This window comes from Halichoerus grypus, chromosome 7 (genome assembly GCF_964656455.1).
Source record: "Halichoerus grypus chromosome 7, mHalGry1.hap1.1, whole genome shotgun sequence".
In the NCBI taxonomy this organism is placed as follows: Eukaryota; Metazoa; Chordata; class Mammalia; order Carnivora; family Phocidae; genus Halichoerus; species Halichoerus grypus.
Window position 1 is genome coordinate 64,547,522 of NC_135718.1, and position 24,999 is coordinate 64,572,520.

General features: G+C 41.2%; 1 protein-coding gene across 1 annotated transcript; it reads left to right on the top strand.

Moving 5' to 3' along the window:
* Positions 1–21,996: 21,996 nt before the first annotated feature.
* Positions 21,997–22,183, top strand: MRLN (myoregulin). The gene has a single exon (XM_036106576.2). It carries the CDS (start codon positions 22,007–22,009, stop codon positions 22,145–22,147), a length of 141 nt encoding a protein of 46 aa, XP_035962469.1. The 5' UTR covers positions 21,997–22,006; the 3' UTR covers positions 22,148–22,183.
* The last annotated feature ends 2,816 nt before the right edge of the window (positions 22,184–24,999 follow it).

A 24,999-nucleotide genomic window follows, 5' to 3' on the forward strand; every position in this document is an offset into this window, starting at 1 on the left:
TGTTAGGAATGAGACAGACAACAAGAACTAAGTCGAGGGGTGGTCTTCAGGATCTTATGATTATTTGGGGAAAAGAGGCCAAAAGCCCTGGAGCAGAACAGCGTGCGCTATCCAGGAAAGGTGAGCACAGGGCACTCTGCAGGGACATATGTGTGTGCTGAGGAGTCTAGGGTGTGGGAAAGTATTCCTAGAGGTAATACTGCAACTGGGAACTGAGGGGCAAAAGGTAATTCACAGTGAGGAATTAGGAAAAGGATAGGCTTTTTAGAAAGAAGGAGCAGCATTTAGGAGCTCAGACTTGAGATAGCGCATGGGAGGTCTGGGAACATGTGTAGTGTGTGTACTCACTCATCTCCCTCACTGGCTGAGCACCTTGAGGACATCCAGTCCCCTCTACTGCCTCAAGAAGATCTCAGCAGAATTAGACTGGAACCCAAACACTGTAATCTCTGGACCTGTCTCCCCGTCTGTTAACTATAAGGGCCATGTGAGGAGGCTGCTGAAGTCCTTTGGATTTTCTGAGATTCTGTGAACCACATAAGCCATAGAAGCCAAGTAGGAGGGTCTTAGTCTGTGAATTGTCTGAGAGCCCTGGAAAACCAGAGATGATGCTCAGGCCCTGATTTTCACCTTTTAGTGAAAAAAAAAAAAAGGACAATGTGGGGGTGGGGGGAAGGTAGTTGAAGCGAACTTAGCCACTACATGCTTTCTCTCCTCTGCAAGGGGCAAGCCTCTTGCCACCATCCCTGGTCTGAGTGTGGGATCATTTGCAGGGCTGGCGTGAAGGCCTCTTATGAATGCAAGGTCCCTGAGAGACCTGAGAGAATGAATATACAAGGATCAGACTATCTATAAAAATAAGACTCTGACCTACAACCTGCTGCAATCAGCCCAGAAAGCCAACCTGCTACAACAGTAACCAGTCCAGGAAGCCAACTCATAACCCTTGTGGCCAACAGCCCCAGACAGCCAGGACTCCGTAAGGGACAGCTTGCCTAGTGTTTGCATCCACTTCTAATTTAGGACCAATGGGAGAAAGCCAATATGCATCCCTAATCAGTCACATAGGATTCCCCACCTCTAGTTAGCCTACATCCAGCTTCCCCATGCCTCCAACCTGCAGCCTCCAGTTAGGGCACACCTGAGGCCTTCTTTTTATCCACTGTAAAACTTTCCCAGTCTTCTCCCTGCCTTTGAGTCTCCGCCCAATGTAAGTGATGGTGACTCCCTTGCTAGGGCAGCTTCTGAATAAATAGCCTTTGCTTGTTCTCATTTGGATGGTTTTCATTCATTTCCACAGACTGAAAGAGGTTCCTTTAAACTCTGGGTGTTCTGTTCATTTTTTTCACTCTTGGATCCATTTCCCTTTTCTTAGAATACTGGGGAATGTTTTCATCATCTACAAACATTGACCAAGATTAGGCGTATTTATGCTGGAAAGGGCACGGTTTTGTAAGAAATCAGCGATAGCACCGGACTCCCACTCTGTCACGGTACTGTGACTCTCAGCATGTCCTTTGGCCTTCTTATAGCTCCACTTGCTTACCTATAAAATGGGATTGAGAAATTATTATCTGCATAAAGGCTGGGACCACGGCCATGGTCCTCAAAGTTTGCATCTAGTGGTACAACTCTCAGCACTTTCTCACTAACCCCAGTCAAATAAAAACACATCTAGACTAAGGTATGGAGAAATTTTATTTGAGACTATTGCAATAGGGGGATCGGACTATTGCACATTCTGAACAGAAGATCTGCAAGAGTCTCAAAAGTTTCTGCAGACTGGTGTGGTCAGGAAAGGCTGTTCTGCATTCTGATCTGGGGATCAGAGTTCATGAGCCTGTGGGAAGGGGAGAAGCTTGACTAAAGTTTGGTCAAGTCATATTAGCCAGTATTTTATCCAGATTGGTTGGTGGGGGCAAACAATTCAGCTAATCATTTTATGAGACAAGGAAGGGGAAGTTGGAGAGTCTGTGTCTGGTCTTGTCTTAGGTAAACAGAGGGGCATCCATGGGTCTTATCTAAGTCACATGAACTGTGGTTCTTTGCAGAAAGCCATTTTGAAATACAGAAGTGTAGGGGGATTTCTTGACTACTGTTTTCTAGGAACATAGGGCTCAGATAAAGTTCAACATTATCATTTGCTGATGGATGAATGGATAAACAACACGTGGTAAATGCATTTAATAGAATATTATTCAGCCTTAAAAAGGAAGGAAACTCTGACATGCTACAATACCCATGAATCTTGAGGACATTGTATAAGTAAAATAAGCCGGTGGCCAAAAGACAGATGCTGTGCGATTCCACTTACACGAGGTCTCTAGAGTCGTCAAAATCATAGAAACAGAAAGTAGCACAGTGGTTACCAGAGGTTGGGAAGAGAGGAGAGTGGCGAGTTATTTTTGAATGGGCATAAAGTTTCAATTTTGCAAGACAAAAAGAGTTCTGGAGATTGGTTGCACAATGATGTGAATGCGTTTAACACCGCTGAACTGTACACCTGAAAATGATTAAGATGATAGATTTAACGTTGTGTGTCTTTTACTACAATCAAAAATTTTTAAAAATTCAGCATTGTCAGTCCCTTCTTTTTTTTTATAACTTCTATTTTTTTTTTAAAGATTTTATTTATTTATTTGAGAGAGAGAGGAGAGAGAGAGCACGAGCAAGGGGAAGGTACAGAGGCAGAGGAAGAAACAGACTCCCTGTTGAGTGGGGAGCCTGAACCGGGCCTCGATCCCAGGCCCCTGGGATCAGGACCTGCCGAAGGCAGACACTTAACTTACTGAGCCACCCAGGTGCCGCCATGTCAGTCCCTTCTTTTGTTCAAGATGAATAAATATCATTTATCGTTGAACAACTCAGAGGTGGGCTTAAATCTCCTGAGTGGAAAAATCATCTAAAAAATAGTCTCCTGAAGACTCTCATTGGTGTTGTTTCTGCAAAATCAGTTAAATCATCTACTGAGAGGTAGTGGATAAGATCAGTTGATTTAGAATCCCACTGATCAGGCACTTTAAGAGAAAGATGACTAGAGTGAAATAGAGAAATATTAATATAAATAGTTATTTTAGGTAAAGAGCCAGGAGTTGCATTCTGGGGCTGTCTATTCCAGTAGATTCTGAGAGGCAGGTGGTAATCCAGCACTGCTCATTGAGTTTGTTGAAGCTAAGATATCGGTGCTCTTGGAAATGCTGTCCATGGTCTTGGTTGCCTTGTATATAAAGGCACACATGACCTGAGCATTTTGCCAGATTTCTTTGGTAGCCCAGACAGCGCCTTTCCAGGGAGAAGTCTGGCCCATGCATGGGCTGCGGCGAGGAAGAATCTGTCTTTTGAGGTCTATAGAGGCTTTCGATTGCAGTACTTCCTCAGATGTTGGGGAAAAAAAGCCAATGATGAGGCAACCTAAAGTCCCAAGGAGGATCTGGTCAGTCGTATTTTAGTTCTTGGTGATGTCACGGCAAGAGAGAGGGAGAAAAATTGGAAATGTTAGTTCAGATGGTTGTAGACAGATTCTGAAGGAAAATAAAAGAAGCGAAAATTTAACAAGGTTTGACGATGTGTGCAAGATGATAGGATCTAATTCAGTTTACAGGAGTTCATATCCATCAGTTATCTGCAATTTACAAAGAGACTCAGACTGGCTCAGAAACAATGAACAGGGCCAGAATCTGATAATCCACAGGTTTTGCTACTGTTTTCCACTGAAACACAAAAATTCTCTCTAGAGTTATCCCTCTTTGTATCAAAGATAATCACAAAGAAAGATCATTCTTAATCATAAAATAAAGCTAGTCTCATTAGATATGACCTGATTATTTACAGAGGTGCAGCAAGAATGATGATTTAATGTACAGGCCTTTTTAAGTTTGCTTTGCTGGAAGTTTTCATAAGAAATCTCAGAATGGACTTCTAAAAGTTTCTTGAGGCTCGAAAGCCAAGCCAAGAATTCACCATCAGATTTCACCTGCATTACGCATAGATTTGGGTGAATTCCTCTCTTCTCAAGGTCCCTCAAATAGCCCATATCCTGAGCTTGTCAGGAAAAGAACATTTTACTCCTCTGTAAGTCTGCAAATGCTGTAAGCCAGATACCAAGGGCTGGTTTTCGCAAGAGGGCTTCATAAGCACTGGCTCTAAAAACTCAACCAATACTAACTGGTCACACCTAATTCATTCTCAAATATAACATTCTGGACAAAGCCTTTGTTGTATAACCAATGTTTTCTATTATATCATATTAATAAAGAGGTCAGATTCTCGTTGAACCTATGCAAATAGTTATATTGCCATGCAAGTAAGAATACTCAATAAGAGTTTTCAAATTCTTGAGGAATCAGACAAAGAGAAAAAGATAACGTTTCATTAGAAATGTTTTATTTAGAATGTTTCATTTCTATTTTTTCAAAAGCATAGACTTCAAAATTGTAGATAGCTTAAGAGAAAAGAAAAAGGAGTTCCTTATATCCAGAAAACAGAATATTAAAGTATTAGTAAAATTTCAAAAAAAAAAAAACCCAAACCCAAATCATCCCTCATCAGCTTACTCAGTTCTGTGTAATTCTTGTTCTGCTCCATCTTGGATTAGCAGTCCCATGAACCCATTAATTTCCTTGTTAGTGCTGGAAATCCTGACTCAGTCCAGTGGTATGGTCTCAAAATTGTTTAAGCAATGACATTAGAAGCCTGTGCTTAACGGTACTTGGCTGAGCCCTTTCCCTTGTGGCTCTGAGACCATCCTTTGTCAAAGTCAAAGCACTCTGGCCTGTAGCTGATTTGCAAATGTGTTAAGGGAAGCATCAGAATAAAACAAACTCTCTGTAGATCACAAAAGACTTAAAGTGGTTGTGGTTAGCTTATTAATGATAATTTTCAAAAGTGAAAGATCTGATAAGAGTTCATTAAAAAAAATAATGCAACTGGCAAGGAAATTTGTTTGTTCCTGTGGCAGGCAAAACAAAATAAGATCAATCTAAAATCAAAGTGACAAAAAAAGATTAAAAAATAAAAGGAGGTATGAGACACCTGGGTGGCTCCGTCATGATCTCAGGGTTATGAGATCGAGCCCCGCATCAGGCTCTGCGCTGGGCATAGAGCCTGCTTAAGATTCTCTCTCTCTCCCTCTGCCCCTCCCCACCCTCTCAATAAACAAACAAACAAATAAATAAATAGAGGTAACATGATCGTAAAGAACTTTAGCTATTTCCCAAAGTAGGAAGATTTCATTCATTTAGCAGAGACAAAATTTAGTTTTGCATTAGTATAATATTTGATACTAAAGCTCTTTTCTTTTTTAAGATTTTATTTATTTATTTGAGAGAGAGAGAGAGATAATGAGAGAGAGCACAAGTGGAGAGGAGAGGGAGAAGCAGGCTTCCCGCCAAGCAAGGAGCCTGATGTGGGGCTCGATCCCAGGACCCCGGGATTATGACCTGACCCGACTGAGCCACCCAGGTGCCCTGATACTAAAGCTCTTTTATAGAAAAACTTATAAATAAGCCCATCAAACTTTGGCCAACATTGACCATGACAAATAAAATTCCCTTTCTCTGAAACTTTACAACTTTCTGTATCCATTCAGATTTTGTCCTATATGTCCCTCTCCCCCTTCTTAAACACCCAATGATTACTTTAGGACAAATCTACTCTCCTTTCCCTTAACAAGTGCACATCCTGGATACCTTGTATTACTTCTCTCGGTGATTGTTTCTCCCAGAGAGTCTCATTCAAGGCTAATTTTTTTTTTTTTTTTTTTTTTTGAGAAAGAGGGAGAGAGATGTCATCTTCTGAGCTGTGGACTAAATTTTGGACAAAGGGCTGAGGAGGACCAAAGGCCCTCTGGGTGTCTCCAAAGCCCATCTAAGTGTCTTAAATATCCCATCTGTGTCCAGGTCGTTTTTTCAGCCTCGGGTGATTGCTCTTGGGGTCCTTGAGCCCCTTGAGAATCCTGAAAAGGGGAGGGCCACCTTGAGCTCCAGGGACTATAGGAGCTGAGGGGCCAGCATGGGAAGGGGAAGGTTCTGGCAGGGAGATAGAGGGGTGGAGGAGGGAAGGGTTTTGAAGGGGAACAGATCCAACAATTCAAGGGAATTTAAAGGAAGGTCAGACTTAGTAAAAAGGAGGAAGAAGGAGCCACGAGGGGCAGGGAATGACAGGAAGGAAGATTTTAGGTGAGGGCCAGACTGAGGAGTTGTCTCATTTCCTCAAGAGGTCACTCAAGTTCCAAGTGTTCTTTAGGAAAATGTGGCCATTACTGAAGATCTTGACCTGAATCAGTGCCATCGTGGCAAAGCTTGTAGAGAGAGGGAGAAGAGGAGGGGAGTGCCAGAGAGAGAATTATTGTTCTGGATCAAATTGTGTCCCCTCCAAAGACATGTTGATGAGCTAACCTGGTACCTGTGAATGTGGCCTTACATGGAAACGGGGTGTTAGCTGGGGTAAGCAAGTTAAGATGAGGTCATTGGGTGGGCCATAATCCAACATGACTGGTGCCCTTATAAGAAGAGAAGATAGGGACACACAGGGAGAAGGTGACCGTGTGGAGCCAGGGTGGGGCAAGAAGGGCTCTTCCCCTACAGCCTCCCGAGGAGGACACGTGCCTCCCCAGCCCCCCGGCCCCATCCTAGACCCCTGGATTCCAGACTTCTAGCCTCTAGATCTGTGAGACAGCACATTTCTATTGTTTTAAGCCCACTAGTTCTGGTATTTTATTATGACAGCCCAGGGAAACTAATATAGCTAGCTAGTAACCCATGGGATTAGATGATTAAATCAGATATAAGACCTTACAGAAGACAGAAAAGATAATAGTTGTCTTATTCCTCTAATGCTCCTCGCACAATCCCAATCCCCCTCATTCAAACCTCAGTGGAGGAGCTGAGGGAACTTTCTTACAAAATAAACTGCTAGAGAAACAGAGGAAAAACTGAAGAAGCCTTGCTGAAGAGCCAGAGAAAGTTCTCTTTGCCTGAAAGAATCAGTGTAGCTTCTTAAAGTGTTACAACACAAAAATGGCCAGAGCACTGGATCCACTCACCATCATGGATCCTATATCCCCAGGACACAGAGTCCGGGAAGCCAGCATGAATACCGGGGTGGAGACGGAGGGACCCGACGGATGGTCAGCATTGATATAAGACATGGCACCCAAAAATTGTCAAAGAGAAACAAATCCAGATCCAGGTAAGGAGAGACTTGGTTTAAAAAGACAATTGTAGGTGGTTGACAGGGGTTGGGGCTGGGGGAGGGGGGAAGGGTGAAGGGAGAGGGGACAGTATGGAGTTTCAGTTTTGCAAGATGAAAAAGTTCTGGACCTCTATTGCCCAACAGTGTAAATACACTTAACCTTGCTGAATGGCAAACTTAAAAATAACTAAAATGAGGGACGCCTGGGTGCCTCAGTTGGTTAAGTGTCTGCCTTCGGCTTTGGTCATGATCCCAGGATTCTGGGATCGAGTCCCACCTCAGGCTCCTTGCTCAGTGGGGAGCCTGATTCTCCCTCTGCCTGCAGCCCCCCACTGCTCTTTCTCTCTGTCTCTGACAATAAATAAACAAAATCTTTTAAAAAAATGATTAAGATGGTAAAGTTTATGATATGCATATTTTACCACAATTAAAAACATTTTAAGTTATTAAAAAGAAGAGAAGAGACATAATATGGGGAGGGGGCCCCATTGCAATTCAGATAACACTCTGATCACAAGATCTACAAGCATCTCAAAGGTCAGGCCGAAAATGGCTTCTTCTTTTATAAAGAAGAGTAAATAAAGCTGAAAGGACTGGGTGTCCACAATAAGGTGAGAGGGTGTATGATTAGACAATTGATCAGAGAATGTCTGTGGTCAGCTAATTTTTGAAAAATTCGGTAAGGAAGGGCTGTCCTGTATTCTGATGCAGGTGAGTCAAAGTTCAGGGGACTGTCTGGAGAGAGAAGCCTGAGTAGAGTTTGGTCAAGACACGTTAGTGAGTATTTTGTTCAGATTGGTCAGTGGGGACAAACTGTGGGGTTAAGCTGACCATTTATGAGACAGAGTGGGAATGTAGAGGGTCTGTGTCTGGCCTTGGCTGTAGGTGAACAAAGGAGTTATCCACCAGTCTTATCTAAGTCATTTGAAGAAGGGTGGTTCTTTGCTGTAAACCTTTTCCCGGAACACAAAGTGGTGAGGAAGTTCAGGAGCACAGGATTCAGGTAGAGCCCAACATTATCACGCCCCTGCCCCTGCTCCCCTCCCTCCACCCACCCCCCCAACAAGTTTTCGAGTGGTGAGTTTTTGAAGGAGTGCTCCACCAAAGTTGGCTAGCCGCCACCCTCCCCCACCCCCCCGCCGGCCTCACTCATAAAGCTTCCCTAAGTGTAAGCTATTGTTTGCATGTTCCTGGCACCATGCTGAGGACAGGGCATGCCTTATGTCACTTATTTCTGGAAACAACCTGATTACATTTCGGTTGCCATTTTACAGATGAAGAAACTGAGGAACAAGAAGAATACATAACATTACTCATGTCAATTTGCTAATATCACATAATTAATATATTCATTTCCTAGGGCTGCAGGACAAATGACCACAAACTTGGTGGCTTAAAACAACAGAAATGTATTGTCTCCGTTTTGGAAGCTGAAAGTCCAAGATCCAGGTGTCCACAAGGCCCTCCTTTCTCTGAAGTCACTCGGGCAGGATTCTTCCTCGTGTTGTCATCCCTGCAGTGGCTGCCAGCAGTCCTCGGGGTTCCTGGCTGGTAGACATACCATTCCAGTCTCTGTTTCCTTTGTCACATGGTGTCCTCACTGTGTGCCTCTCTGGATCCGAACTGCCTTCTCTTCTAAGGGCACCAGTCATTGGGGTAGGACCCAGTATTACCAATCTTAATCCAGGAAGAGCTCATCTTCAATTGATTATATGAGCAAGGTCCTATTTCCAAATAAGGCCACATTCACAGGTCCTGGGAGGTAGGACTTGTACATATCTTTCTGAGGGACACGATTCAACCCACAGTAAGTGGTAGTAAGTGATGGTGCTAGGGCTCGGAACCACTCCCCTGTCATCTGCAGAGTGGGAACTTCAGGCCCCAGGCATGGGTCAAAATGACCCTTGAGGGAGTGTTAAGACAATATTAGAATGTCTGTTTTTAAATTTCATCTTTTAAAAATTTCCACTTGTGTTTTATGATGTACAGCATGTATTTACAATAGTACATGAGTGTGTTCTATAAACATACATATATTCAGTGGGTACTCAAGAATTGTAACTGATCAGTGTATGAAAAAAGAAATTAAGGCCCTGTACCAATCCTCTCCCTCTTACCCATCTCTTACACTGGTGGTCAGTGGTGTATTACTTTCTCTTTTTAACAGTTGCCTCAGCAAAATAGCATTCCACTATTGGTAGTGAGGTGTTTTGATTTCCCCCCACCCCCAGGATTTGGTTGAAAAGGGTTTAGTTGGAAAAAGGACAGTTACCAGGCCTGAGCCAAGGTGACAGGTAGCTAGAACCTTAAGAATGAGGCGATTTGGCAAGATTTTTTCCCCTTCAGTTTGTATCCTTAGGTATTTCGATAACATTGTCTAACGATCGGTTTCCTTTTAACACCTCAGACAGACAGGCAGAGCCAGTGTTTAATATAATTTAGGTCTGAAAGCATGCTGTTAATGATCCAAACAATTTAACATCAGTTGTTGAGGGCAGGGGAGGCATATATCTTTTTTGGACTTTTTTTGAAATACAGTTTTTCAAAAGGAGAACCACTGCAACAAGTAGCCAAGTTGTGATGCCGCTTCTGTTCTTTGGACTTCAATGCTACAGTTTCCTTGTGTGATACTATTCCGAGACCTGCTCCGCTCCCCCAACACATACACGTACATACACTTTGCCAGGAATTGTTTTGGGTTCCTTAAGGGAGAGACAGTGATATGCTCACAGGTAAATAAATCTCAAAATGATAATGTGCATTTGAAAATCCATTTGTTTATATATTTTAAAAATGGGGAAGTCAAAGTAAACCAGGCAAAATGTATAAATTTGTATTCAGATATCCATGGGAAAGAATCACTCAGAAGAACAAAGGATAGTATAACACTAAATGAGTCATGGTGTTCTCCCAGAGAGTAAAACGGTATTCTTATTAGTTATTGTTTAGTTCTTAGAACATTAGACATAAGTTTCTATTGATTGCTGGGGAGGGGGAGCTGGTCCCCTTCTCACGGGTTGTTGAGTTCCTGTGTGGGCCTAAGTATATTTTTGTTATAATTTATCCCACCTGTGCCTGTCAGTTCCTTCCTTTCCACTTGCATCCTCCCGTGACAGTCTGGCTCATGTTTCTTCATAAAGCTCTAAGCCAGTTATTAATAACAGCCCAGCGAGTCTCCTGATCCACCCAAGAGCATATGGTGTTTTTCACAAAAGAGAAGAGAGATCATCTCCTTGACTTTGGACTTCAATTATCGAGCCCCTCAACAGTAAGTTTGGCTCTTTAAACTATATGGCATTTTACAATGTCGATGTGGGAGGAAAGTTTAGCATAACTCCTGTTTGCCTCTGGTAGGGGGAGAATATAGTAAGCCAAAACTTAGACTCCTAAAGCCAATTTCCCTCACTCTGCTTCAACCTCCCTCCAATCTGTATGAGGCGCTTGCACGACAGATGAACGAATTAGAATTTACAGTGTTTACAATCTCTCATTTCCTTCTGGCTAAATAAAGGCAGGAGAAGAAGCAAGGGATTAATAATTCCTAAATTACTTGACCACACCTGGTGGCATGCTTGGTATTCCCGCCGCTCCAGTGATTGTGGAGAGAACTCTCACCCAGGGCAAGTATATGCATGGAGGGCTGCACCGGAGATGGGGGTCTTGTCGGTCTCCCCTGCTGGAGCTTCCATTCAGACAGGGCACCTGCCTTGTTCCAGTGGTTCATCGCCTTCTTGTTTTCTTTTCGCCGAAGGCTTTGTCTTTGCAGCCTCCTTCATAATGGTTGTTTCTGAGAGTCCTGAAAAGTAGGTCACTGTGTTTTCTGTCTGGAAAAGGAGGACTTGCTCGGTCCTTGTGAGCTCAGCTGAAACCAGACAATCCAGTCATTCTTCAGGACCGGGGACTAACGCAGCTTCCTGCTTTTGTTACCTATATTCCATGCTCTTGAACATGTGCATCAGGCTTCTAAATAACACATTTAAGGGAGGCATTACAGCGAACTGGAAGGAGGCAGATGCTGGCCTGGTGTGGAGCCCTGGCTTGGAGCACCAACCAGCTGTGTGAGTTTAAGCAAGCACTCAACCTCTCTGGGCCTCAGTTTCCTCATTTGTAAAATGAGAGTCATAATGACCTCTTTTATAGGGGAGTGGGGTTTACTCATAATGTATATAAGTGGCCAAGTATACTAACATTATTTATGAAATCCCTCATTTGAATTTCTCCTGAATCTTCTTAGTCATCTCTTGTTTGTTTCACACTCAAATCTAGAGCCCCCAATGTGGTCTTTAACAGAAGACATTAATCTAAATGGTAGAGACAATGGACGGAGGTGGGCGGGGGCTGGGCTAAATGGGTGACGGGCATTAAGGAGGGCAGGTGTTGTGATGAGTACTGGGTGTCTTATGTAAGTGATAAATCACTAAATTCTCCTGAAACCAGAACTACACTATATGTTAACTAGCTTGAATTTAAATTAAATCTTGGAAGAAAAAAAAAAGAAAGAATTAAAAAACTAAATGGTAGAGACAATAATTGGTTTCATCTTTAGGATGGGCAGGCTGTGTGGAGGTCAACACTGGGGCACATGGTTAGCAGTTCAGGACATTAGGCTACAGCTAAGATCAAAGAAGATGACAAACCTCCCAGAAAATTTCAAAGTGTAAGCTAGTATTTTCATAAACTTGCCTGCTTTACCAGTATTCTAAAATTTGTCTTTTGGTTATATGCTTCTATGGTTAGAAGGGACTGGTTCCTCCTCATTGCTAGATTAGTTCTGTGCCTGGAGGAGACAGACAGGAGGGTTGTCTCAAAGAGTACCTGCTTCCCAAAGTGTCCCCCTGTAACTCAGGAGATGAGATTTTTTGCTTGCCTCCACAAGCTTTGATTATGCAGACATTTATTTAATTCCTACTGCGTGCAAAACATCGTGCTAGGTTAGCAAGGCATCAGTAAGCTCCGAATATAGTAGGAGAAAGAAATCATTTTGTGAGTAACTCGGGCACAAGTCAGAACGGGCTGCTCCATGGTACATGAGATGTACAGACAGAAAACAGGGCTCAGATACCACAGGGCCTTCACACCCAAAAATGATCCCCCCAAAACAAGCACTGCTGGTTAGACTTCCCTTTGGAAAGCTGTAAATTTTTAGAAAATGATTCAAGGATTTTCAGCATTCCTCCCAAGGTTCACCTTCTAAGTAATGAGCTAGCGAGGCATAGAAGAACAGCACCTTAAAAGCTGCATCTCATCCTCAGCCCTCTACCCCCACATCCCCAATTACTTTTTGTTTTTTGTTTTTTTTTAAGATTTTATTTATTTATTTGAGAGAGAGAGCAGGTGTACGTGCATGATCAGGGGGAGGGGCAGAGGGAGAGGGAGAAGCAGACTTCCCACTGAGTGGGGAGCCTGACATGGGGCCCAATCCCAGGACCCTGAAATCATGACCTGAGCCGAATACAGACACTTAACCAACTGAGCCACCCAGGCGCTCCCAATTACTTTTTATTGAGCACCTATTTTCTTCTAAGGCCTGTGCTAAACGCTGGAAATACAATTCTGTCTTTAAAAAGGTCGCAGACTTTCATTTAACTTAAGATTCTGTTCTCCCCCAGCCATCTACCTTCTCAGCTAAACTTGACTCCATAAAACACTTAACTGGTTTCAGAAATAAAATCTGCACCTTAATGAATCCAAAATTGCCACCAGGGAGTTTATGCAGATCGTGTGTTGCAGAAAGTAGTTTGAAAAGTTTTGCCAGATGCTGTTTAGAACTCCCAACAGGCCCAGACAGTCTCCACTCTCTTCCACTCACCAGCCCCCAGCCTGGAGTGGCCCTCGCTTGGCTGTATGAATTCTGCAGATAAAAAACACAGACCTCACAAACACACCCCCTCAGTCTCACTCCTGCTTCCTCACACCAAGGCAGGACAAACCTGTGCTGGGGCTTCCTCCGGAAACCTTGCAGAGCTGGTCCCCAGCCAGGCTCTGGGCAGTTCATCTGGCCTTGTAAGAGGGCACAACAGCTGTGATTCATGGAGAGAGTTGGGGAACCTGACAGGTTGATAACATTTTGCTTATTTTGGTTCCAGAAGATTTCTTAATGTTAAGTGCCTGTAACTGGGCAATTTATGTCTTCTTGGGGGCAATGCACAATCTCCTATTTGGGGCAGGAATGTGTCAGTGGGAAATCTCAACCTTCAGAAGTCTTGGCAGTGGATGATTAAGAGGAGATGTTTGTTCATGTGTAGAAAAATGGTTCATTTTAGGGCAAGATATTTACTTACAACATTCGAGGCGTGGTCACGATGGCCCGGGAAGGCCCCACCTGCGCAGGCACGACACAGAAAGAAAGCATGAGAGGGACAGTTGAAGAGAAGGAGAGTAGATCCACGCAGGTCGGGGAGCCCCCCAGCCCCCTGGGGGGTTTGGGGGGGCCCTCGTGAGTGCTGCCAGGTAATCCAGCCCACACGCCTGCACGCCTGCCTCCACTTCCCCTTTCCACCTCTAGATCCACTTGTTTGCTCTCATCCATCCGAGTCACTGCTCTTCTCTTTCCCCCGTGTTGGGTGGCGGGGAAGTGGCCATGTTTCTGATTCGCTGCTTCACTGTAACAACCACTGTTTGCTCAAGCACCAGGCGGCATGCTGGGCTCTTGGCTTCCCTTTTTACCGATCCTGAGATACCCCAGTGGCGAAGGCTGTGGAGCCAGACAGACCTTCATTCAAATCCCCGGTTATCCCTGGCGTGTGACCTGAACTAGTTTATTTAACATCTCTGCTCTTCAGTTTCTCCCACTAAGGAAATAGGAGCGCTAATTACTCACGGTATCAGGTTTTATGTGATTAAAATCAAAGCACTTGTAGGCCCTTCCTAGTGATAGTTGCGAATAAAATCCTTTCAATTCCCTGCAAGACCAATATTATCTCTGGGTAGCAGGTGAGGTTAAGTGCCAGGTCCGAGGCTACAGGGCCACACCAGCTGGAACCAGGATCTAAAACCGGTTCGGTCTGGCTCTAAAACCTATGCTCTCTCCTCGCTCCACTTTGCTGACTGACCATCTGTGACCAAGCACATGTTTTTGTCCTCAGTCGAAGTCCACTTTGTCAAGCTCTGACCTGCCAAGTGTTTCAGTTTTCGCTTGTGACTTCCTGTATTTTGGACTCTTTGGTCTGACCTTGGCCCGAATCAGAGAAGTTGGAGGTGATGAGGGTAGAATGTCTCCCAATAGGCGAGTGAAATGCAGAATCCAATTTATCTCAAATGTCAAAAAACGGCTGAGGCCGTCGTGATGGTGGTTGTGAAGAAGTGTAGCTGTGGAGACCCAGACAAGTCGCTATACTTCCCGACCTTCTCTGGGCCTCGTTGGTCCAGTGGGAAGTTTCCAAATCGCAATATCTTTTCCAGTGCCAACATTTCTGTCGTATTTCAGACCTTTCACTACTCTTGTTTTTCCTTAGCTGGAAAGAGAAAAATCTCTTTGAAATCCTATCTCAAGCAGGAAACAAGGTGCAATGATCATGCCGGCAGTCATTTAAGTGTAAAGCCACATGCCATTATTATGATTCTCATTCAACAAGCTTTCTCTCATACAAGACTCGTATCATTGATGAATTAATTTCTCAGATGTGTGTTAAATTTCCTTTCTCACATAATTCAGCTTTGGGCAGAATCTAATGGGGCCTTAACTAGTTCAAAAAGTACAATTTGGACTCAAATTTTAGAAACTTACATAACGCACAAAACCCATTTACTTTTGAATAGGCCTGAGTTTTTAGTTAACTTCTGAATGACTCAAATTTGAAGAGTCTCCTGCCCTGCCACACCAGCGTCCATTTCTAGAGTCCTCAGGGGACAAGTCTCCATTATGCCGTAGAAACTGTAGGCATCCTAACAGGACGTTCCTATCCTAAAATCCCATATTGCTGGTGCCAAATTTTTGTTGCCTTCCAGCAACTTGTCTTGGTTCCCTAATTACAAGCAAAAAAACAAATACAGAAGCAAAAACACCAACAAGACATAACTCCCATATGGTTTCTGAAGTTTCTAAAGGATAATTTTATTGAACATAAACTTTAAAAGAGACATTTTCCATATAGAAAGCACCCAACTTTGGGATTTTACTTTTTAAATATTTGCTAAAAAAGGTAGACTTAATACATGTGCTTTTCCTGTTGTAATTGTCATTTAAACAAAATGACCTTCCGGTCTTCTGAAAAAGCTTCCACTTTACATGCAGTTATAAAAGCAATATTTGTTGAAAATGGATTGATGTCAGATACTGTGAGGCATTGGGATCCAGGGTGGGTAAAGCCATCCTCACTTTCTAGTAAGACATCTGCAGTCTATGGGGTGGTATATGCAAACAACCATAATACAGTGTAGTGAGTTGAAATATGGTATAGACAAGCTGGCTTAAATTCTGCCTGAGGAAGTCAGGCTAGATCACAGAAGAGGTGACACTGGGTTTCAAAGGTGTGTGACAATTTTGTGTGCTTAGGTGTTTAAAGAGAGCCGAGAAGAATGACTCATTCAAGGATACCATCTAGGAAGTAATATGCTAGATTATAATTATAATAATATTTACCATTGCTTATTGTGTGTACTTGCTAAGCACAATATCATCTCGTTTAATTCTCATACTGCCCTAATAAATAGGTACTATTATTTTCATCCCCATTTTATAGAAGTGCTAACTAAGGCACAGAGAGTTCATGTAACTTGTCCAAGGTCTCATGGTAAGTAGCAGATCTGAGTGAGACCCCATCAGTCTGATTCCAGACCCATCATTCAACCACCATGTCCTGAAAACATTCTTGTTATTTCTTCAGCTAATGTTAAGGAGGTCAAAGGGAAAAACTTGTCAGTCAAATGCTGATCAGTGGGTAGATAACAAAGTAATAATAAACAAGAATAAAATTGCAAATAAAAAAGCTAATAAATAGATATAAAAAACCTGTACTTTCAGCAAACCTGGTTGCTAGAGTAAGCTCACATTGGTGGTCTGTGAATGTCCCATTTACAAAGAGCAGATTATTTTGATGTGAGTAAATGAACAGCTGGCTGTTGTATAGATATCCCAGCAAATTCGGGGTTATCTCTCCCAGAAGAGTCATTGCAAGACTGTCGCTCACATTATTCAACTAGCCTTTCACAGACACAGAAAGGAGCCAGGACCGAAGAGGAAGAGTGGCCGTTAATAATTACATGTGGGTATTTCCATTTCAGTATGGTCAATTTCCATTGTAATACAGATCTTTTCAAAAGTAACTTTTTGTTTGAAAATATTAATAAATCTATGTAGTTGAAAGATGGTGCCACCTGGAGTCCTGGGTTAGTAGAATCTAGGATCCAGCACAGAACACAGAGTGGCCTTGGGTAATTGCCCCATGTTCTAAAAGCACATAACCACAGCCTGGCACATGCTAGCCCCTCAATAAATGGTAATCATTGTACTTTACTTGAATGACCTATTAGGTAAAAAGGGACAGATTTCAATTATGTGTCATTTTCCAACATGTGTCTCTAGGGAACTTTGTTCAATATTATCTTGACCATTAGATACTGATGGAAACAAGAGTAGGAGGAACAAATTCTTGTCAAAAAAGGAAATATTTTTGAAATATGACTCAAGAGTTTAAGACTACAAACTTGAATCCATTGAAAAGTGTTTTTCTTTTGACTGAAAAGGAGACTTTCCAAAGTATGTTCTGTTCTTTGTCTTGACAAGAATCCATGCCTAATGAGGGGAAATAATAGAGGTTGAGAGAAATTGAAAAAATGGTGAGGTCTTACAGCGGGGAGGGGCAAGCCATTTAGCAAATCCACTCTTCTTATGGTTGCAGAAGTCAGAGTTGATTTGAGAAGCCCCATTTTATATAAAAACAAGATTGTAAAGGTTTTAAAGGCAAGAGCCTACAAGCTGATGGCAAGAGGAAGAACAGGGAATACAGTGAAATTCAACTCCCAGAGACCAAAGTTTATTGCTACTCTCCATTTGTCCAGCTTCCTTTGTGGAGTACCACTATTCAACCACTCGATAAACAATGAACGGGTCACTTTGAATTAGATTATTTGGACTCTTCCTGGAGTCAAAAGACAAAATAAATACAAATCTTAAAAACTAGATAAGAGAGTATTTTCAGTACAACATTCTATAAAATAATAAATTGATTCCCAGTGCCTTCTGGAAATAGGAAAAGAAACGTAGGTAGAAGCATTGCAAATGAGACGATAAATTATTTGCAGTCATCTGAAATTTCGACATGAACTATATTATTAGGCCCAAAATAATCTGGGATGTCTTATATCAGAAATTGGAGGTTATTTTAGTTATGATTTTTAAATACTACATTCAAGATAAGACCATGGTCTTGAAATAGTCACACTCAGTATGTTCTATCATACTCTTAAAAGTGTCCTAATTTGTTTGAAATTTGTATTTTTGGTGCATGTTGTATCCAGTAAAAAACACTAGGAATCATTTCTTCCCCTGAAAACTGCTGCTGCTAAATAGCTTTTCCCCCAAAAAAGAATGTCCCTCCAATCCCAAAGAAAAAAACACCTGATTACAAAGTGTCCAGCTAAGTAAGAATTAAACAAAACGTAAATCAAAGTGCAGTGACACTCATAATTTTAATCCACAGTAAAATCTGAGCACGTTAATAAGCTTGTGATGATACAAGTCTGTGTCCTTCCAATGATTTAGATCTAAAAGCAGATCTATCATCAAGTTGAAGAACCAAACAGGAACCACCCATATTCCTGTTGATCATGAGCATTTTGAACGAGACAAGAACATGTTCTTTAGCAAAAGAGACTTAAAATGAACTCAAGAAAAGTTAAGTTTATCAGCGAAACATTTTAATTGAAAATATGTAATTTGTAATGTTTCATGGATAAATCTAATTTTCCCAAGTTCATACTTGTTTAAATGATTGGTTTGGCAAAATAAAATCAGTATACGTCAATTTTGTATATATGGAGAAGGAAGAGGACTGGCAATTTTGAAACTAGTTTCTTTATTTTCTAAAGTTATATAAGCAAGCAATGTCGTTTTAAATGAAAATCAAGAAATGGAAACAGCAAGGATAAAAAAAATCACATATAGTTCTTCCTTCCAAACTTGGCCTCTGTGATTGCTTGTAGATATTTGTTTTTTTTTTCTCATATTTCAGTTGTGAAGTTTCACATACATGCAGAAAAGCACATAAAGCTTATATGTACAGTTTAACAAGTGGTTATAAAGTGATTGCCAATGTAACCACCACCCAGGACAAGAAATTAAACAGTGCTGGGAGCTCCTCATCCCGCCTATCCCCTCCCTTACCCTCACTGAAGTCACCCCATCCTGATGTATGGTAGCCAATCCCTTGCTTTTCTTGATAAATTTACCTCCTACACTGTTGCCATACACATATGCACCCCTAAACTGCACACTTTTAATAAAGGATTTATTTATTTTAGAGAGAGGGTGCAGGGGGAGGGGCAGAGGGAGAGGGAGAGAATCTCAAGCAGACTCCATACTGAGTGCAGAGCCCGAGGGGGCATAATCTCACGACCCTGAGATCATGACCTGAGCCAAAACCAAGAGTTGGTTGCTTTAACCAAATGCGCCACCCATGCGCCCTTTTGGTGCCTTGCCTTTTAAAACTTCGATATTATGATTGTAAAATTTACCCCTGCTTTTGTATGTAGCTGTAGCTTAATTTTCAGTATTGTGTAGTATTCCATTATATGAATTTATCTATTTATCTGCTAATGGGCATTCGGGTTGTTTCTTTTTTTTTTTTCTGCTTTTTATGACTTTATTTTTGAGAATTTTTTTTATTATGTTAATCACCATACATTACATCATTAGTTTTTGATGTAGTGTTCCATGATTTATTGTTTGTGCATAACACCCAGTGCTCCATGCAGCATTCGGGTTGTTTCTAAGTGGAGAATATTATGAACAATGTGTGTCCTGGTGTGGCTATCCATGCACCCAGTATATACCTAGGAGTGTAATGGGTGGTCGTAAGGTAAGGGTTTTAATCATATTTAAATATTTAAACATAATTTTCTAAGTAGTGTTTTTATTATTTCATAGTTGTAATAACCATCATTTTATTGGATAAATAGTCTTCCATTTATTCCTAAATTTTATAGCCTGGTCTTTTGTAATAAATTTACTCCTGCACTTTCTAATTTGTTCATAAAAGTGATACAAAATTTTAAACCTTAAGAATTTATAGCAGACATGGGGCGCCTGGGTGGCTCAGTCGTTAAGCGTCTGCCTTCGGCTCAGGTCATGGTCCCAGGGTCCTGGGATGGAGCACCACATCGGGCTCCCTGCTCTGCGGGAAGCCTGCTTCTCCCTCTCCCACTCCCCTTGCTTGTGTTTCCTCTCTCTCTGTGTCTCTCTCTCTGTCTAATAAATAAATAAAATCTTTAAAAAAAAAAGAATTTATAGCAGACATACAATCACATGAACTATGGTCTTTGGTAGACGGTGAAGTTTTGTATGCTGTCATAGAAGATATTAAGCAAATATATTTAAAATAATTTTTAGGGAATTTTTTGATTCAGTTGTGTTTGACCTACAACACTGCATAAGTTTAAGGTGTAGGACATACTGATTTGATACTTTTATATTGCAGTATGATTGCCATAGTAGTATTAGCTAATACCTCTATCACATCACATAATTATCATTTCTTCTTGTGTTGAAAACAATTAAAACCTAGTCTCTTAGCAAGTTTAATGTTTATAATATAGTTTTATTGTCTATAATCACTGTACTGGGTATTAGGTCTTTAGAACTTTCTTACTAGTTGTATGTATCTTTAAACAACATTTCTCCCATTCCCCCACCCCCTGAGAAGTATTGTTTAAAAAACATGATGAATGTTTGCCCTGCCAGGAAAACCCTAGAATTCAGCTTAACCTATCTGTTAAAATTTCAGTGTTTAGCTGCACAAATCTGTGATAAATTAAAATTAAAGTGTCATATTTTCAGAAGTCCGCTCTTTGACATCTTCCTGACTTCTTTGAAAGTAATTTTAGCAGCCTCTCTGCTCCTCCACTTTGTATACTATCTCACTATGCAATAAAACCTTTTTAATGTGCTTTGACACAGGGACCAAGGTTGCTAAGAGACCACCTGTGCTGAATGCACTTTGTTCTAGCAAGAGCTTAGGGAGTGAACACTAAGGAGCAGGGTTAACTACCACTACCTGGGATTAAGTCAGGTGAGAAACGGGTTTCTACTCACTCATCAGTCCCTACCAGCTCTCTGGTCTTTCCCACACTTCCTATTTTGGTCTCTTGCTGTTGTTGGAGGAAAGTAAAGGTGCCCCTCAGAGCACAGATTAAAGAAACACGAGCTGGAGGCCGCGGCCATAGGAGTGAAGGAAATACTTAGCAAACCCATGTATTATTCTCACTCCTTGTTTCTGAAACATAGGCAAAAGGAATCGTTGAATGTCAGGGAAATTCTAGGTGTTTACTTTGCCAGTGAGTGCTGTGTAACTTGGGGCCTGCCGTTCCCTCCTCCAGGAATGGGGCTAGTTATTACAGAACTTAACCAAGATTGCTAAATTGGGAGAAGACAACACTGTCCAAACCTCATCTCTTCCCCTCTCTCTCACAATTCAACCTGCCTTTTTGGTTTTTGAGTGAAAATAGCAAAAAATATTCTTCTACCCTAACACTGCCACTTTTAAAATGTATTGACGCTCCTTTTTGAGTGTATAAAAGGAACTTTGAGGCAAGTCTTTGAAAATTGCTGGATTTATTTGACCTTGCATTCCTGAAAAAGGAGTTCAGAATGGTTCTAAACTCCCAACCTGACAGGCATTCGGTAGAATGTTCCAACAGTGTGCTACACAGAGCTCACATTAGTACCTTTTAAAATTCCATAATACTTTTTGAAATTCCTGTTATTTGTAAAAACTGTTTGATTAACACAGAAACGTGGAGGAAATTAAATGTTTGAATATCTTATTCAGTGACCAAAATAATGAGAGAGAACCTTGAGGAAAGATCAAGACAATGAAAAAGACCTTTTGTTGTTTAATTAAAAAAACATCTTATCACCTGCCTCTTTCCGTGTCTTCAAATTCTCATTTCCTCGTGTTGCTGCCCATACAGGTGGGAAGAAGGACAATTTCATGGATGCCAATAGAGATGATGACTTTGTAGATGAGATTTCATAAAAAACTAATTACTGATAACATGACAAGAGGATGGTCAGTCTGATAGTTCCTTGAGCTGTGTTTTTATTATTTCATAGTTGTAATAACCATCATTTTATTGGATGGTTATTATTTCTTTCTTTTTATTTATTTATTTATTTTTTAAAAGATTTTATTTATTTATTTGTCAGAGAGAGAGACAGAGGGAGAGCAAGCGCACAAGCAGGGGGAACGGCAGGCAGAGGGAGAAGCAGGCTCCCCCTGAGCAGGGAGCCCGATGCGGGACTCGATCCCAGGACCCTGGGATCATGACCTGAGCTGAAGGCAGATGCTTAACCGACAGCCATCCAGGCGTCCCAAGCTGTTTCTTTTTAGAAAGAAAGGCATATTTGACATGTAGAAAAATGTATGATTATGACATAATGTGGTCAAAATGAGTGGGTGGAAAATATTTTAATTCATTAGGAGGAAAATAATTTTAGTTTATTGGCAGGTTATAGATGTGTATAGATGTTCCCTCATCACTGTTTCTTTACAGTACAAATATTCTATTGAGTTTAAAGAATCAGGATTATAATAAATATGTTTATTTCAGGATACTTTTCTCTTTTTTTTTCCCCCTAGGGAGCAAGAACATTCTGGATATGATGTGTAAAAACTGGATATTAATGTCTACTACTACTCCCGCAAGTCCAGAAGATGAAATTGTTGGAAGACTTCTAAAAATTTTGTTTGTTATCTTTGTTGACTTTATGTCTATTATATATGTCATTATAACTTCCTAAAGAGCTGAGTTCCCTTGCTTAACATGTAAATTTCACATTAATTCCACTGAATAAAAATTTGTAGTTTCATTTGTTGAGTGATTTTATTTTGATCTCCAGTTATTCTAGAAGCCAAAAGGACATTACAATCAAAACAATATCGTGTATTGTTTAGTACCTTAAGGTTTATAAAACATCATAAAAATTAATGTGTTTTTTTCTCGAGAAATCTACACTACTGATTCATAAAACTTCTTGACTTTTTAACACGATTGTAATTTGGTAGATTGACTAAAATTTGTAAGTGTAATTACAAATTGTGATTTTTTTTTCAGGATGCATACCTACCTGAAATTTTATCTGGTTCTATTTTTAACACACCAAGCTTAACATATGATAATCTTTCCATACGATATGCCAGTAGTTTATACTCATTTTCTTGTACACTTATCTCATCTGTGTGGAGGTAGTATGTTTTTCTGAACCCTGGACAATTTTATGTTTCTATCAACAAAAACTTAAGAGTTAGGAATAGAAATACTGTAAAGAGAGTATAGAGAATAGAACTTACATGAGAGGAGAGAAAACAGGTGCAGTGTGTGTCAATTTTCTATTTGGGTCTAAATGCTCCCACTATGTCATTTAATGTAAGGCTCACAATAATTCTAAGAGGCAGGTTTGTTGCCCTCATTTTACAGAAGGAAAAAGGGGATGTTGGGAGAATTATGCTAGCTTGAGACCAAAACGAGGAAGCGGCAGAACCAGGTCTTGGGCAGTGGCAATCCACATTATGTTGCCACCAAATGTAAATAATAATAAGACGAGTGTGATTAAGAACCAATCTGCAGAGCTCAGCTTTTTTTCACAATAATGTTTTATTCAAGGTCCTAGGGCTGTATTTTTGCATTGCCCCTATTTATTTTCTTATTCCACATTTAAAAATCCTTTATGAAAAAGAGAGATCATTTACCCTGCTTGAAAATGCCTTCTCTTTACTTGTTTTCTTGATTTCCTCATTTTCTGACAGTGTTAAAATATAACTGTTGAACTTCGGCTTTTTAAGTGTCTGAAAAGCAAAGGTCACTCTGTCCTTTAGACTTTCTGGCTTTTTACGTTGGACACACATGCTTCACAAAATTCTGATTTCTTCCATGTGATGACCATTTTCTCAGATTTGGCCCAATCATTAATGCAAGATTTCATAAGAGGCCTAATGAAGTGTGAAAGGAATCTGGGACCTTTGAGACTTATTACTTAACTGACTCTTACTTAACCTTTCAGTGGTGTTGTGTATTTAACCATAAACCAAACAGAGTTAAACCATTTAAACATTTGCTGTAACAGAAAATCCTACTTCTACACTATACATTCACCCCCTTCCCTTTGGATACAAGGGTCACGTCCTGTTGATGCAATGGGTTTCTCCCCACTTCCCTCTATTTGGGATTTGTTGGGGCCTATTATCAGTTACTGACAGGAGAGTAAAGTCACTCCATCTTCTGGAAATTGTTTTTCTTTCCCCCTGTCTGCTTCCAGGCAGTGGACAATGTGGTTAGAAGCATTGACTCTGAAGCCAGACTACCTGCATCCAAATCTGGGCTTTGCCTCTTACGGTTTAAGAGCCCTGTGTCTCCCCTCCCTTACCTGTAAAACAAGTGCTTGTATCATAGGTTTGTAGAGAGGATGAAATGAGATGACCATGCAAAGCGTGTAGCATAGTTCTTGGCTTATGGAAAAACTGAAGCCGCGATAGATTGGTGTTATCAGCATCCTCAGGTGGGAGCACAAGTGACTTGACTTCCTTCACGCTGAATGTTAGAGGGTCTCAGTCACCTGACTGTCCTACACTTCCCCCTTGCCCTTAGAATGACCTCGCATAACCCATGCCCTTGGCCTGCGAGTGTGACTGTTTGCCACTGGGCCCGGGCATAGTTCTGGGCGAGGTGTAGATCTAAACCCTTTGACACAGGAGGGATCCTTTGGTGATGTTATTTTGGGACCTGGCAATTACAACTAAATACAATATGACTTGCGACAACAAAGGAACATTGAAAAATATCTTTTTGCAATAAGTAATCAGAGTCTTGGCTTTATAATTAGAAATATATTGCTTTTTTTTCACTGTTCAAAAATATGCCTTCAGTTCCTTTTTGCCAGGCATGGTGCTAAACAACCAGGTCAAAGCAGTGAAGAAAGCATAGTTTTCCTGCTGCCAGGGAGCTCACAGTCCAGTGGGGGAAAATGAATGACCCAAAGGGTACAATTGCTATTGGGTAAAGTAGCAGACAGGACATGCCTGGGGTGTTATGGAGGGTGTGGTGTTGTGGAGGATGTTCTGGAGGCTGCCAGGAGCAGTAAGTCCTGGGATCCTGTTGGACATGCAGAACCTTAGCTTCCCCCCCAGGGCTACTGAACTCAGAAGCTGCATTGTAATCAGATCCCGTGATTCATATGCATGCTACAGTTTGAGAAACATTTATGTGGAAGGAAGCTCACTGAACTAAGTGTTCCTACTGTCTGGCTAGTGGACAGATACGTGACCTCTGGGCAAGTTGCTTAACCTCTCTGGGTCTCACACTCCTCCTGCATTAAAATAGAACAGAATGAAGAAAAACCAAAAATGGCATTAGCATTACCTCCTTTGCATATTGCATAGAAATATTGTGAATTTTAAACGAACTGAACCAAAACACATAGAAATGCATAACAGAAAACAGTTATATAAATCTAAGATGTCTTAAACATCAAGAAGACAGGAGTAACTCTGGGAGGTAAGGGACCCGTGACTTCCTTTAGGAGAACTGGAAAAGGATTGTTCTCATAAATGGTAATAATATCCACTGTATGGATGCATGTCTGCAGCCTGGACTAGG